Consider the following 16,722-nt stretch of genomic DNA (forward strand, 5'->3'; position numbering starts at 1 on the left):
CTATTGTGATACCCTTATGAATGTCCTGCGAATAGTCATACTTCCTAATGGCATATTTCGAGTAGTGATGAGTCAAGTAGCATGTTCTAAGAATATTGAATAGAAACGGATACTGTTCTTTCACATTTATGTTCAGAATATCTGAAATAGTATATATACCTCATATACAAAGAATATTCCGAGTAAACTGAGAATATTCTGTAAGTTTACTCTCAGAATATCACTGGGTACATACGTGCATTATGTTCTAAGAATATTCACAATAGATGGAGAATATTTTTTTTAATTTATTCTAAGAATATGCTAGGTATATTTAATACATGTACAAATAAACCTTCTTGAATATTCTTGATATATTACACAAATATGTTATATAGGAGTATCGAGTACAAAAATCAGTGGACAAAGCAACAATAAATTGTGCCTTAACACAGTTACAATCTAAATGTATATTCTTGAAATGCACATTTGAAAACTATGTTTTAAAAAAAACCAAACGATTACTTTAATGCATTATTAAGTTTTTTTACTTGTTGCAGGTATGTATCATTTTGGGCATTTTGTTCTACACCAATTCGCTGGGAATCGTAAAGGTATCATAAACGTAAGTAGGTTTCTTACGTTATATAGATCGAAACAATAATTTAAAAGGTTATATACAACTATGTGCCTTAGTTATTGTATGTCGTTTACCACTTCTCTTAATTTTTGCAATAAATATGCACTTAGTATATTTAAAGAAGTTGAAGATATGTATAGGGCATTTCACATAATATGTCTAAATGTTATTGACAAATTCTAAAATTTAATAATATACAGGGTGTTATATTGAAAATAAGAAAGTGGGTATGGCCAATTTTAAATAACACCTTTTATAAGCAGCCTTTATTGTTGCACACTGTAGCTTCCTAAACCCGTGTGACCGTTGAACTTGACATAGGACAAGATAAAAATCACATTAAATTCTTAATCCAATGCACACGTTTCGACAGCGAAATTGTCAGAATCAGCAAACAATTTAGGAGTAAGTACAAACCTTATTACTAATTTAGTGGATACTAGATCTAGCATTTCGCATATCTTCCCAGCAGTATGATGTGTTAAACAGGATTTGTTTCATTATCTTCATTTTCAATTCGGAGAATAGGAAAACCAGCAATAAATTTTATTTCTCGAGTAGATACGTATGCATACATTCCATCGAAATCAATGTAATAAACTGTAAATGGCACGATACCTATGTACGATTCGCGGTAACTCAATGTTCTGAGTATCGAGTGATATGCTAATTTACATAGGTACGCGTGTAAATTGTAACGTAAACGCAAATAGAGGATTACTGTGATTAACACGTCTAATTAACGTCATACAATATACAATTTCAAATTGATCTACATCTAATGTAACAAACGTTGCAAATGGCAACGGTTTACCAATATTGCGCTCAAAAGAAGCTTATATGGGCTACTAGTTCAAAAGTTACAGCCCTTTGAATTTTTTTTCGAAATTGGTTTCTTTCTAGTCTATAACTTTTGATTGAGAAGTCTGATCGAAAAATAAATCCCACCGTCTCTTGAAAATTAATTACCTACTTAAGAGAAGGAACTGTCTGCAAGTGTCAAAAAATTACGTAATTTTACCCAAAATCGTCCTGAAACCTTCATTTTCATGCCTACTTTCTATCGGGAAATTTTAGTTTCCATGACAGAGGCAGAGCCGACTACGTTTCCTGTCGTTTGTCACTTTACTGGCCGCACCGTCACTTTACCGGCCGCATCTGTGAGATTGCTAATTGTCTATAATGACTCCTGTCATCACTGGCAGATTGACATTAATCAAAAGTTCTATATAAAAATTGAAATTTTATTTTTAAATACCATTTCGGGTAAAATTCAATACAAATCTCGTCAGTAAAATGACATTTCCTAACTCGGAAATAAAAGTACTCGGCCCCAAATCTTTCCTCGCCAGTAATGTGTCATTTTCCTTACTTTTATGTAAATAACTATTATAGTTCCTTATAATATTGACAGCTATTGAAAAAGTAGTGTGTGTATGTGATATTGCCAAATGAGCTTGGAAAAAACTGAGATTAGATTAGTGATACTCGAGTTGATACTAGTTGGTTCTAAGAGAGAGAAAATTCGTGTTGGGCCGTTGTAGAGTTCGGTGCAACTCGCATCTTGATCATTGGGAGTACTAAAATCAAAGAAATTGTAATTAAAATTAGAGCCAAATTGCCCGCTAGTCCAAAACTTCGAATTGTTGTAGCCATTAATACGTAAGTATTGCGGATTGAATTAAAGTGCGTTATGCATTGTAAATTAATATTACAAGAGGAATATTTAACTTAGTACTAATTTTTTTTATTGTCTTTACTTTATCGTGAAAACAAAAATTAAGATGGGTATTCTGGGACCTTGTTCGGAAGAGATCTTCGTAAAAATAGTGCGCGTGCGAATTCGTATTCAGAACTATGGAAAAATTATACCGATGCCATCGAACTTTTCCGTCACATAAGTCAGTGTGTAGAATGATCCTTCGATCAATTAAAAAATCGAAAGCGAAGGTTAAAAGAGACAAATTAACTTTCGGTGTGTCTCATTGAACTTGTCTGTGGTAATAATGCGGGATGCTGTTTGATAGCAGACGATATAAATAGAAAGTTCATTTCCCAATCATTTTCATACGAAGTCAATTCGTTTTCAATTTCCATTTATTGTCTGCAGTCAATTAGCTCGAACCAAGGCGCCAAGTTTTAGATTTTTAGGATTGAAAGAAAAGGCCAAAGTTCCGTAAGATAATTACATTAGAATTTATCCGTACCCTTGCATTGTAACAAACAGTTGTATCCTGTAAATCGGTTGTAAGTAATAATGCCAAATCGAGAACGAAATGAGCTCTTTGAAATGAACATTTATCTTATATTAGACATGATAACTTGAAGGGAACTAATAGTTTGTTTTTGAAGGCATCCTTTCGTCGCGTTTCGCTTTCGTCATTCTTTGGCGCTTATATAGCTAAACTTTTAGTTTGATCTATGTTGAACGTTCTTTCAATTGAAACCAAATAGTAATATCAAAAGTTTGGTGATCATTACAAGACACATTGTAGAACAACCAGTAATTGTATTTTCTCAAACTTTTCAGTTTTCTTAACGACACATTACAGCCACTTGAAACGGTCCTCGTATAATGTATGTATTGAACGAAACTCTTGTTCCATAGTTTACCACTGTGATCTTTATTGGATTTTCTATCTCGTATTGCTTGGAAGTAGATCTTTTAATTCATTATTTTGCTTAAACTGTCATGATCAATTTCATATTATAGCTATCTGATTTATTTCTAACTTCAAATGAGATCATCTTTGTCAATTCGCTCAAACGCTCAAATAACGGAGAGATACGTCGTTTGAATTTTGTAACGGGAGACCGTTAACATATTGCTTTGCTTTTGATTTTTTTAAATTTTCATATTGAAAATCGTAAATGAGACCTCAATATTTCTTTTATTTGACAAGATACGAAAAATTTGCTAAATATAATTTTGTATGTGACATTATGATCACATATTGAACATCCGGTATCACTTCCAGTTTAACCGGAAACCGTTTCTCTGGTTTGAAACAATGGGGAAGATGAGAGCAGGTCACCCTGTAGCAAAAAACAAATTCTTGTTAACGTAATTTCGGTTTAAGTATTGGAAATAGCAGTCGAGACATCCTGTATATGAAATCATTGAAGTTATTTCATAGGATCTGAGGAATTTTATTTCAAACAGCCAGAATCTAGAAAATGTGTAGAATTGATATTTTAATGTTAGTTATTTATTATAAATTTAGTCAGTAATAATTCATTTATTCCTTTTTCTTGTTAAAAACGCATAAACAAGGAAGCAAGTAGTCGAAATTTAGTCGTAGTGTTTAATGTAGTCAGGTGTTTAGTAAAAAAAAGTCGTATCTGACAGAAATTAATTAGATTTACGATAAACAATACCACGTGCGAGATAAGCAACGCATGTGGTTATCAATTCGGACGACGGAGCGGAGTTTTCAGTATCGAGAACAACTCGGCTGTGTTCGGGTCGCTTATGAAAGCACGTATGTCATTGTTGCGCTAAATTTTACGGCCGGTCTCTCCGAATAAATAAGTTAAGGTCTTGGTGTCAGAAGTGCATGCAGTCGCGAAGTTGCAAAGACACAGTTAGTGTCAAGTTAGATAATTTGGATATCAACTAACTGAACTGTAAGTAATTATTTTTTTGAGATCTGTTAATTCGTGTTTAAATTAGCTGTTTGGAAACGGGGTGTGTTTTTAAAAAAGCACTGTTAGCCTTAAATTTTTCGGACAGAATTTGTCTTGTTTTTAATTTTGCTCTCATGATGTGTGATAGAATACATTCTTGTAAATGTTTTGATTAATCAATTATATTATGTCAATTTGAATTTCAATTGAAGATCCAGATAGGGTTTTATTTTCCTGCGTCAGATTTTTCTAATTTCTTTTTATTTAAATGTTAATTTCAATTCATAATTTTGGTAGTAATTTTATTGGAATTTATAAGATGTTAAGATGTTTTCTTGGTTTGGAACCCAGTCGTGCCCTGAGAAAAATTTAGAAAGGAAACATAAACTAAATAGTGTAACTGGAGCTAACTAGGTGGTATTTAGACCGCATACCATTGCACACAGCATTATTTATTTTGCACCCAACGTGAGGCTAGAAAATTCCGATTACTACCAGAGATATGCTAGGAAAACCAAAACTTTCCGATTTGGTTTTTATTTTGTTATTTGAACAGATACAACAAAATAACAAACACTTTCTCACTGCCACTTTTTGAGTTCTTCAAAAGTACTCAATGTATTGAATATCATTTTTTACTACGTATCCAATGTACAACGCACATAAAAAACAAATGTTGGAAGTAGTTGGTTTCAACAGGATGGTGCACCCGCACATACCGCCCTAACCGTGCGGGAATACAAATTTCCTGGAAAACGAAAAATATGTCCGGCAGGTATCCTCGCACAATTTTCGCGATATGTGCGGGTGCACCATCCTGTTGAAATCAACAGGTTTCAACTTTTGTTCTTTTATGTGACGTATATCGTTGTATTCGTAATAAGAAATGCTACTCAATACAGTGTGTACTTTTTTTACGGGCAATATAAACGAATAAAGTTGATGATTTCTTCGAATTGAAAGGTGCCTTGTAGAGCTCAAAAAGTGGCGATGAAAAAGTGTTTTTCTTTATTTTCCTGCAGCTGCTTAATTCTTAAATAACATTACAAAAAAATAAAAACGGAGTCGACAAATTTCGGTTTTTCTGGCATATATTCGGAAGTATTTTCTAGTTTTCATTGGTATGAAATCAAGAAATGAATAGATACTACAAGATATTGGTTTCCGACTTTACAACTAATACCTAAATTACATTTATAAAAGCGGTTTCAAACATTTCATTTAATTAAAACAAAATAAAAGTTTCCTACATTCACTATTAATTAAAGGTATTCCATTTCGTGCTCAAGCTGCTTTTAGTAAAATCTATTATCTGTGTTTAAAAGCATGAAATTCAAATATACACGTGGCGCAGCTTAATTTATATGGCGTTTCGTAATTTCTCAGACGAGAATTTTGGATAAAAGACCGTATTCAGCTAATTCCTAGCATTTAACACTGTCCCAATTCGACTCACTTCGTTCTTCTAGTATAATGTAAATGAAAATCTCTCCAATGAAAAACACCGTGAATAAATAAAGACGGGCGGACAATCGTGCCACCGCGAAACGGTTAGTCCTTTAAATATTGTAAAATGGCAATTAACAAAATGCCGCTGGCGTTAATTTCTCATTAGTAGGGTTATCGTACTTTTCAAATTGATGTCAAATTCGATTCGACTATGGCATTTAATTTAAATTTGTGGAAGGTAAAGAGTAAGAAAAGAGAATAGATTTATACATTCGAGTTGCTAGTGCGGTGTAGAATATTAAAATAGCAATAAATATGATTGTACGAGAGTATTTGATTTAAACAGGTCGGACCATAAAACATTTAGTAGGTACCTTGCGGTGAATGTAAATCATTTTTAGTGTCGTAATTGGTTTTTATAAACTAAACTTTTTAGTTCATTTTTTTGTAGAGTTTATTGCATGAAACCTGCCGAACGTTGGACAGAAAAACCTATTATCGCTTCTCCGTTTCTAGGTACTTAAAAATTTTCCTGTGGAAATTTGAACAATTTAGTGTTTAGTAATAAAACGGCACATAAGCAAATTAATATGACTTTTAGCAGTGTTCATTAGACATAAAGGACGTAAGACCGTCAAAAACGTTTTTTTTTTGTTAAATATTTGCTCCGAGTTAGGAAACTGTTCTGGCAACTGGTTTTCCCTATCTAGTGATGTAAAAATCCAATATGGAAAACAACAACAAAGTTGATGTAAAAAAAATGAGAAACAAGTTTGTTAAAATTATGTTTTGATATCTTTGAAAGTAAATGAACGCCAGGTCGCCAGTGCATTCTCGAAAATCACATTTTTTGGTTTTTGCGGTCAGATTTGTAGAATTTAAAGAAATCAAAATAACCGTTTTGTGGAAAAAAAAATGTGTTAAAAAACTGTTTAAATAAAACTTAACATAATGTTTGTAGGATTTATATAGAACAAGACAGTCTTTCGAATAGTTTAATAGAAATTTTGCGTTGCTATTTGAAAAATAAAGTTCGTAGCCTTACGGCGTTCTAACATCCGGTCTATTGTTTTTCGTTTCCGTATGCTTAATATACATACCTATCCCAAATTTGAACAAAAGCGTCGAGCCGTTTACTCGGAACAAAAATTTTATTTTAATTTTAATTTTAAATTTTTTAATTTTATTTAAAAGTTGCTTAAAATTTGATGAAATTTGACATATCCAAAAAACGGCGATTGTAAAAGCCTCATAGATCAAGCTACGAAGCTAAAAAACTCACCCTGTATAAAAAATTTACAAAAATCTTAATAGTTTGGTACTGTACTGCAGTATACTGAACAGTGAACACTCTACGTCTGTATATTATGAAAAATTACGAAACGCTCTGTAAAATATCCTTTTGAAATCATGAATTTTTAAAATATACCAATAGCGATCTAATAGTACAATTTAAATTTAGTAGTTTTGTGTAAGCTGTGTTCCTATTGGTGTCCTTTTTTTGTTTTTGGTCCGTAGCAGTAATGACAAGTTCCAAGAAAAGGGTTTCATTTTCAATTGCTAATTGTAAATGCTCTAGTCTCAGAAGTGCCTTCATGGCCAAAGTGGTTTTCATTTTCTCACATTTTTTAAGCATTCTGAAACACTTCTACCATTTCTAAAATGTGCGTTCTTAAACACTGCCATATTTCCAAAATTTTCTACACACCTTCTAAACATCTCTAAATCTTTTAAACATTTTCAATGTGTCAGTATGTGGGGTTTGCTTGGGTTATACGCATTCCGGTGCTCATGTCACGTTGTTATTTGTCGTTGCAAATTAATTTGAAAATCTTAATCAAACGAACCTAAAGTGTAACGATTTTGCTTTTATAATAATTACCCTCTTTGAAGAGGAAAACTAGAAGTATAAGTTTAGGTAAAATAGTGTTCATTACGTACATTTTAAAAGAAACGTTAAATAAACCGTGCCATAAAGTTTCATTATGCAGGAGAAACTCGAGCCACAAGTCACCCTTCTGGGACTTTTCCCTGTAAATTCCCCGGGACGTTTGAACTTTTGTGGCCTCTAACCCCTAAACGGACTGTTACGGAAATCTATTTGTCACCAGCTTTCCAGTATCCAGTTCGCCAAACATAGCAACTACCGAAACCGATACCTTTCATTTTAGAAATATAAGGTCCATGGAAGTTTTTGAAATAGGTATACACCCTGTATATATTTCTCCCCACCCGAAACTGTGCAGTGTGCGTATGATTTTTACTTCCGATATAAACACGAAATGTTGAATTGAAATAAGCCCACTAAGCCATCATGGATACGCAACGAATGCCAAAGTTTCGAGTTTAATAAAATTGGCGTACTTACGTTTAGAACGTTCTAAACTTTACTAATGTTAACTTGAAATTAATGTTGCGGTCCAAAACTTGTTCACAACCTAATAGAACATACGTTAATAAAGTTTCTTAAACAAGATGATCTATTTACTTTATTTACTATCCCGTAAATGAACTTCTGCATGTGCAGGGATCAAAAACGAACTTTACTTATTACACTCCACTCCAAATTTGTGGGCTGTGCCTGTGTGGTAACAGAAGCAGCGGAATATTTGATAAATATATCACTAGGTCCCACAAAATGCAATAAAGTTTTCAGTCGTTTTGTTTGTTCCATCCGAAATTCAGCAGTAAAAAAGTTCAATAGGTGTCAGGAAAGACGGAAATAATTGAGTGAACGGACATCCGGTCTCGATATCGCTGAATCGACATCTAACATGCAATTTCAAAAATACGCTTTATGCTGCTCAACGGTATTTTTAGAAAGCTCTCGTTCATTTGAATAAAGTTCGATTAATTGCCATTTCAAATAAAAGCGTATTTCGCGAAAAGTTTATGGGCGAGTCATAAAACTATAACGTCATATCTACCCAATTCTCTTAAAGCTTAAATTTCCGAAAAGGGCGATATCTCCGAACACTCTGGTCAATATGTTGCCACTACTGATTTTTTGATTCTTTCTTTATAGAAAAGGGAAGTGTAACGACTTGAAAAAGGTCCAGTCAATTTCACTCAAAGTTTACATTTTATCTGAAGGGATCCAGATATGAGCGAAATAGTCGGATTGACGGCCGGTGGTGATCTGAATATTGCCTGAATTACGTACGATAAGGGGAACTCATTTTTATATTTTGAAAAGGTCTTACTTTTGCAAAGAGTATTAATAATTCAATTCGCTCGCTTGGAAACGTGTCCGTTGCAGTAGGTAAAAGCATTTAGTTTAAATGATTCCAATTACCTTTAAATTTAATAATTTAATTTTACCTTATAAAATACATTAACTGTGGAAACAGGAAATATGATGTATTAAAAATAATACCAATTACTTTTAAATTGTGTTGCTACACTGTGAAATTACCCGGAGGGTTTGTTCGTCTTTTGCAGTGCACTCATACGTTTACTATAAGACGAAATTTAACGGGTTAGTTGTTTCAGCAAAAAGTTCTAACAATAAAAAGGGATAATTAATTTTAAAATATCCAGTGGTACTCGTAGCTACTTTATTATTAAAATAAAGTTAATTGCATCATGCCTTTAACATAACCTTCAATCACCTCCAACATTATATTCTCCTGATACAAGATTCTCACCTAACCTAACTAGCACTCAAAGGTAACCTCACTTATACTTTAACATAACCTTCAATCACCTCCCCACACATTATATTATCCTGATACAAGACAATATCTCTCCTAAACTCATAATACATTCGTATACTGGGGTTTCTATACCCCAGACTCTCCTGTGACAAGTTCTACCTCAAAACGTTCAGCCCTAAGTACTCTTTGCAGTAATCATGTTGTTATCATGGTGTTAAGGATGAATAATACCAAACCTGGAGGGGGGGGGGGGATACAGTGTACGAATGTATTATGACAGCTGTAGTATGAAGTGAGTTACATTTGAGTGCTAGTTAGTTTAGGTGAGAATCTTGTATCAGGAGAATATAATGTGCGAGGAGGTGATTGAAGGTTAGGTTAAAGTTTTAGTACCAACCTAAGGTCGCAAATGACTAATCCTGTTGTATTTACGGATACCGAAAATTAAGCTTAAAAATACATTTTGTAGCTTTAGGATTTGTGAGTCCAAGCAGGGGCGTAATTGAATGTTGATAGCACTTCGTACCTAAGCCCAGGTTCGAACAGCCGACCCCCTCCCAGCTATTTAACCCAACGCTTTACCACTGAGCCACACAGTCGGACACGGGTATTATCAATATATTCGCTTATCGATAGTTTCTCGAGGTATAAGCGCATTATTAACCAGCGAATACAGAGTGACAGAACTGCTAAAGTAAAGCCGTGGTGGTGGAACCTCGATTCGATTAATATTTTGGATATCAGTTTTTCTTTAGAATATTACTTATCTGCGAATTTCTAGAATTTGTATTGTGTGACGCTATGATCCATAGGTCGTTGGTTCAAATCCGGCTCGAAGGACCAAATTATGTTGATGTGATGTGATGTAAGATAATGTTGTACTGGAAACTACACTTGCTTTTTTTAGCGAATTGTATAGTAGCTTCCGTATTACGATTCGGAACAGAATCGATCTAACTAAGAAAGATAAAGCTACCTAGAAAAAAGGCGGTTGTTTAAAGTAGGTGGAATCTTTGCCTTGTCCTAAACATTTTAACAAGTCCATCCACTATTGTATATCAAAAGGTGTTTGTACTTTGTGTAGGCAGTGTCAACAGAGTCGGTCGGTTTTTTTTCCTAAGTAAACTTGACTTGCCGGATTGATTCTCTCTAATTTCCATGAATTTCTTCAAAATTTTCCCTAATTTCCCTTTTATTCTCCAGAATTATGTGAATTATCCTTAGCTCAACTAAAATGTTCTCATAATTTCCTACCAATTTCGCTCATATCCTCATCACTCCTACACATTTCGCAGTTTTTATAACGATTTACTGTGGGGTTGCCATCCCCTTAAAAATATTATAAGATGAGATTAAATTCGCTACCCTTTCGACACACATTTTCCGTTTTCAAACGTTATCATTCTATTCTCAATTTCGAGATTTATGAGGAATCATTCTGAATGTTGTTATGAAGTGCTATATGTCCGAGCTGAAAACGATCATGAATTTTTTTCAGTGTTACACACCACAATAAATTAATTTCGATCATTTTTAAGGATGCGAAAATACCTAACAACTAACAACGTGTCTGCATTTGCATACCCTTTGAAAAAGTGAACAAACGCGCTAATTAGGTGTAATTGTTGGCGGTTTTACGTGGTTACAGGCGTGGTTATGAATCTATAATGAATAATTTGACGTCACATTGCGGCTTCTGACATCAACATTTTCAATAACAAAACTAATGCTTGTGCGTAAATTTCGAAATTAATAACAAAGTAGTCGGGCAATCTCAGAACTACTACTTTTCTAGACAGTAACAGAAAAGAGTCGAGAAGTGACCATTTTTTACCTTCATTGCAAACTCTTAACAATTCTTTGTGGATTTTTTTAAATCCTTTTTGCAGTGAAATCTGTACCATTTCCTGGTGCTAATCTAAAGTTTACACGCAAAGGTGATTAATATACAGGGTGCCCATTATGTATGGAATATAGTGTATATCTCTGTAAATATCAACTGTATACAAAAATTTTTTATATACAAGTTGTTTATCATTTCCCATAATAAGGCAGCATTCCATTGTTTTTATTTCTTAAAACAAATAGCGAAAAAACAATTGAACCAATTCTCTATGTTTAATAATAAGAGAGTTGCCCACGCGATCTGGGACACACTGTATACTATATTCTATACATAATGAGCACCCTGTATAGTTGTTACATGGACGTCCGATAAAATTATGGTATAATAAATTGATAACGTAAACCGCTAGCAAATATTTTGCATCCCATCCCCATCGCATTACACACAGTGCACCTCACATTGTATACATGCCAACTCAGTTCCCACATGGTCCAACGAACATAAATTGAACCGTTAACCGTAAAGTAAAATATTTATAAGTCCATTTTGGCAGTGAAGTGAGAAAATTTATGTTATTATAAATTAAAAACCAATCGATGAAGTCGCTCGGAAGTTACGTTCCATAAGCACTCAACTGAAATAGATAAAATGCTAAAGGGTGAAAATTTACAATATATTTCTATTTACCCGTGCATACAAGGAAATTAATTTTGAGAAGTTTATTTGTTTGTGTAATATAGTTCTAAACCAATATACCTTCTACCCTAATCCAATATGTCGCAACGTCGCTTTTGATATATTACGAAGGAGCAATTGTAAATTAGGTACCGTAGGTGAGAGACTTCCACAAAAAAATCGTGCTTAATTTTTGTTCTGGATCCTAATGGAATGTAATGTGTAACGCTAGTTACGCATGGCAACTTGGGAAGCTTTTAACTCCCTTGAAGTAAATTGAAAGCCAAGCCCACATTTTTCTAATTAAGCTCATTTAAAACCGTTAGATCACATACAATTTAATGTCGCCATAATGCTCTGCTGTGTACGAACTTGAACTGTGTCTCATACAGGTTTTTAATTAAAATTTCCCCAAGCTAAATTCTATATCTTGTTACAACTTGACAATTTTATAATGAAAATTAACAGCTTAAAAATAGATCATTTTAATTAATTTCTTACACCTACTGCGCTAAATTGATGTTTTATTAATTGGCATTTTTCGAGCCGTTTTGTTAAACGTGTTAATGGATTACATTACACTTGAAAAATCGATTTTATGTTGTCTACCACTAAAATAGCTATCCATTTTATGATATTCGCAAAACGCCAATGCCGTTTGAACACAAAAATTAGTTCAGTTCTACTTTTTCCACCACAAAAACAAGGTCTCTAGCAAATTTTTTGGTTAATATCCGTGGTTCCGAACTTTTCATTATGTTTTCATATCAGATAAAGCTTTTGCGAGAGGAAAATATTTAATTACCGACTACCCAGAGCTAGATCAATTGGAAAAGGTGCCTTTTACTGATACCAATTAAAGAGAAAACCATTGATATTGCTATATGTAACCTTTCATTAATGTCATTATTGCACATACATACTGACAAGAGAAAAAAATTGCCAAACTGATATATTTAAAGGTTCAACTCTTTGGGGTAAAGTACCTACTCTCTGACTGGTCACAAATTTAGGGGTTTGTTTTTATAAAATTACAGACGCAACAATAATTTACAGAATTTTCAACAACTTTATGATTTCTCATTAATTACAGTTTGAATGAGTTGAACAGGTCAAAATTTTCTTTATCCAATGGACCTTAAAGCTGTCGATTCAAATTTACAGAAATCATACAATTTATAACGAACCCTTTTGCATTCTTAAATCCGGTGGCATGAATAACTCCAATAACAGCACTTGGAAATTGACGTCGATTGAATTGCAAATTTCGGTTATTGATCTTTCTGGTTACTAAAAATTTTGGGTTGGTAAAAGAAACGAGCACTAGCATAAACTCTCTTTTAAGGTTTTTTTTCCCGAATTTGAGGTTTCATGTGCGGGAAATCCCTTTAGTAAGCTTTTCACCTTGGTTAATTTTAACTTTAGCGGCGTAAAAATGGACGTAAATATAATCTGACAGTTTTCTTAATCACAATTTCACTTTTACAGGCGTATCTTTCTTTCTAATTTGTGGAACTGCGTAAAGTGCGGTAAAATGTTTATGGAATTTGCTGAATAGCACTTGATCAAATGGGAACTTCACTTTCTGGCGTAATTTTTCCACTGGGGCAAAATGATAAATTTCCAGAACTACTGGGTATTAATGGACACTAAACCTCGTTTGGAACTTCTTCTTTTTAAGCTCGGTTTTCCTGAACGCCAAATTTAATTACTGATACTCTAAAGGCCACTTTACGAAAACACCGAACTGACCAAACGCGAATCTTTCTGGTTGACTAGAGTAATTTCGTGCAAAGCTCATCCCCTGTCTCTCTCTCTGTACTAAGCATATTTCATGGTGTAAAGCAATGGCTACAATACTTCGTTAATTTTCATTGGTTTGTCGACTCTAAGGCTGTAGAAAAATCTGGTCCAACAGAATTTTACCGCGGGAAGCTTAATTCGCAGTGTAAGGAATGAAACATTATTTTTCCTCTTTTTATCGTGAAAAACGAAACAAATTTCCGTCAAGAGGGCGCCAAATGCAATTTAAAGCAAAGGTGTGACTGACAGCTGTGGCGCAGATTTACAAAAAAACTCCAATCGACAAAATAAGAACTTGAACGTGACATAGTGAATATGTCTATATTCTATTATTATTTATGTACGAAGGTCAACTTCAACATCTTTTTTATCTGGAACGTCGTTGTGAATGTTTATAACGCTATATATTTTATAATGTTATAGTATCGCATTTTAATAATGTTCTTGTTATGGGAACTGATTATGTTTGTTGTATAGAATGAGTTCTCAGAATAACTCCAACTTGAATTATTAATAACAGTTAATTGAAACAGTACAAAATTCGATTGAAAGAGTTAGAGTGTATGATACTACGCATATAGTGACCATACAATAAATGAAGGTGTTCGTCCAACTCTCCGTAATTTGTGCCTTAGGGTTATCCCTACAGGTAACACAGGGTCAATAAATTATCTAACGCATCTAATAATGTAATGTACTTTCAGCTACCGCCTGATGTTCTAGAGCTATGGGAAGCAAACGTAGCCCCCTTTTTGGATACGTGCACAAAAGAAATGAACGTTGATCCTGAAATAGCAAAAAACATGTTTCGGCATGTTCATTTACCGGACGAACAAACATTTCATTGTTTTATGTATTGTATCTTTCAGAAGCAGCGTTTTCTCAATTCCGACGATGAATTAGATCGGGAGCAAATGTTAGAGACGATACAGACGTTAACTCCTGATTCTTTGCAACTATGTATTGATGGTGCCGCAGGTGTAACAGATGTGTGCGTAAAAATGTATAATTTGACAAGGTGTATTGTGCATGATGTTGCAGAATGACCGAAAAAATTTGTATTTTTATTTTGTTATTTTTTAAATTTTATTGTTTTTATTTTATAGTGGGCGGAGTGTTAGCTCATTAGCTACTCTTCCCACTCAACTCACTATATGATCACAAACAGCCATGCCTACCCTGGGATTCGAACCCAGGACCCTTGTAGCCAAAGTTAGAGCTACTAACGTAAACTCATCTGAGCTACGCAGGTCGGCTATTGTGGATTTCTATTAAAGATCGCCCCTCTTTAATATTAATACCCCCCAGTATGACCATATAGGTAATTGGTACATTCTCATATTCAACATATTCAACCTAGTATTACTGAAATTAAATGCAAATTTCCATTTGTCTCCTGCAATTGATTTTCATAGACCGGTTCCTTTAGGAATATTAAAATTACTTAGAACAAAATTCGTTATGCAAATTCCTAAAAATATCCGACTACTACTGTTGTGTATTAAATAAGCGATTCCAATTGCTTTAATAAAGTATATTGTGAACTGATTCTATATGTAAAATTGTAAACTTTCAATATTACGTGACAATTATTTTTTTACAAACAAGTAACTAAGCATTGGATCCTTTAGAAATATGAAAACAAATCGCTACGATGGTACAGTTGAATTTCTGCACCGCCCCCGTACTAAATTTGGCGGAAGAAAGGTTCGTATGAATCAATACTCGAGATCGTGATTATGCATAGGGATAAAATACCAATGTTCCGCTGTGTTGATATTGATTTCTATCCCAATTTTAGTAATTAGGTTTTGTTGCTGGAAAACGCACTAATTAATTGTCTTTAATATTCAGGAACTTGTTTTTAACCAGCCGTTACAGTTGGCGATCCGAAGAAACTTCTTTTTTTTATCACGATGAGTTTTAATGTTTATTTATCCGCGTTTTTCTTTTAAAAGCGCTGTTCAGATCCAGATTTGTCCATTCACGTAAGTTTTATCAGTCGTGAATAACCGTCCTTAGTACCAATTAGGCCAACTTCCAGTGTTAACGTAAAATTCAGCTTGTAGGTGTTTGAAAAATCAAAGATAAATAAATCTGCTATACGCTCTGAGTTAAATACTTCATTTTGAAGACTACTATAAGATATTTAGATATATTGCAAATCCCTATTTCTTAAAAGGAAAAAAAGATTGAAGAACTCGACAATTATTATGTTCATTACAGTCTTGCCACGTTTCCTTATTGAAAAATGCAAAATATGAGCACACATAACACAGCTTTTATAAGAATATAATCAATTTTCTCAAGTCATAAATTAGATCATATCTATTACTTTTAATTAAAATTTGTAGGACATAAGAAGAGCATATTTGCGCCTATAAATTGCGCATGCGAAGCCCGACTTAACGATTATAGTATCAAATGTAGCGTGATGACCCAGAATACTTTTCCACCATCCAATGCAAAACGTACTAAACCCAATTGGGGAATTAAGCCTTTCTACTTTCTAGTCTTTACTTAAAGACTTTGTTATTCACCTATTCCCATTTCCTTAACCAAAATTTTATCGCCTGAAACCGAATTATTGCAAAAGATTTACGTCACTTTTGTTTTAAAGGACCATTTTTCAATATTAAGTTATCCTGCGTATACGCGGATAAAATCGAGATGAGAGTAATAAGGTCTTGTAAATTTTTCTAATGTACAAATGAGGTGAATTCTACAAAATTATCTAAAGACGTCTTTAACGAGCGGACATTACAGAAACTATTTTGTATTGGAAAAGAAAGGATTACCTACAGAGTTTCTCGATAATAACGTAATCACGAGATTCTATTTCAAGATAAACTCTATATTTAATACCTATAGGGATTTTATAATAACAATGCAGTACAGGTTTGGGCAGCGTTTCGAGCAATAAACTCGCATCGGGTTTATGTGTACTCCCCAGTCATTTACAAAAAAGCTTTCCATTGTAATATATAGCAAAGAGTTGGGGTGTGGGATGTCAATTCACTATCGTAGATGACAAAGAGATTCGGTAT

At 33.7% G+C, this 16,722-nt stretch overlaps 1 protein-coding gene across 1 annotated transcript; it reads left to right on the forward strand.

Moving 5' to 3' along the window:
* The first annotated feature begins 14,234 nt into the window (after positions 1–14,234).
* On the forward strand, positions 14,235–14,721 carry LOC116167040. Its single transcript, XM_031482277.1, has 2 exons — positions 14,235–14,324; positions 14,380–14,721. Exons 1-2 carry the CDS (start codon positions 14,271–14,273, stop codon positions 14,719–14,721), a joined length of 396 nt encoding a protein of 131 aa, XP_031338137.1. The 5' UTR covers positions 14,235–14,270.
* The last annotated feature ends 2,001 nt before the right edge of the window (positions 14,722–16,722 follow it).

The sequence above is a fragment of the Photinus pyralis genome, unplaced genomic scaffold (assembly GCF_008802855.1).
Source record: "Photinus pyralis isolate 1611_PpyrPB1 unplaced genomic scaffold, Ppyr1.3 Ppyr1.4_LG3b, whole genome shotgun sequence".
Lineage (NCBI taxonomy): Eukaryota > Metazoa > Arthropoda > Insecta > Coleoptera > Lampyridae > Photinus > Photinus pyralis.

What these genes read in the sequence shown, in the direction of transcription:
- LOC116167040 (XM_031482277.1), top strand. Translation starts at nt 14,271, where the DNA reads ATGAAGGTGTTCGTCCAACTCTCCGTAATTTGTGCCTTAGGGTTATCC. An exon ending in CCTTAGGGTTATCCCTACAG is followed by an intron (nt 14,325 to 14,379) that starts GTAACACAGGGT and finishes ATGTACTTTCAG; the next exon opens with CTACCGCCTGATGTTCTAGA.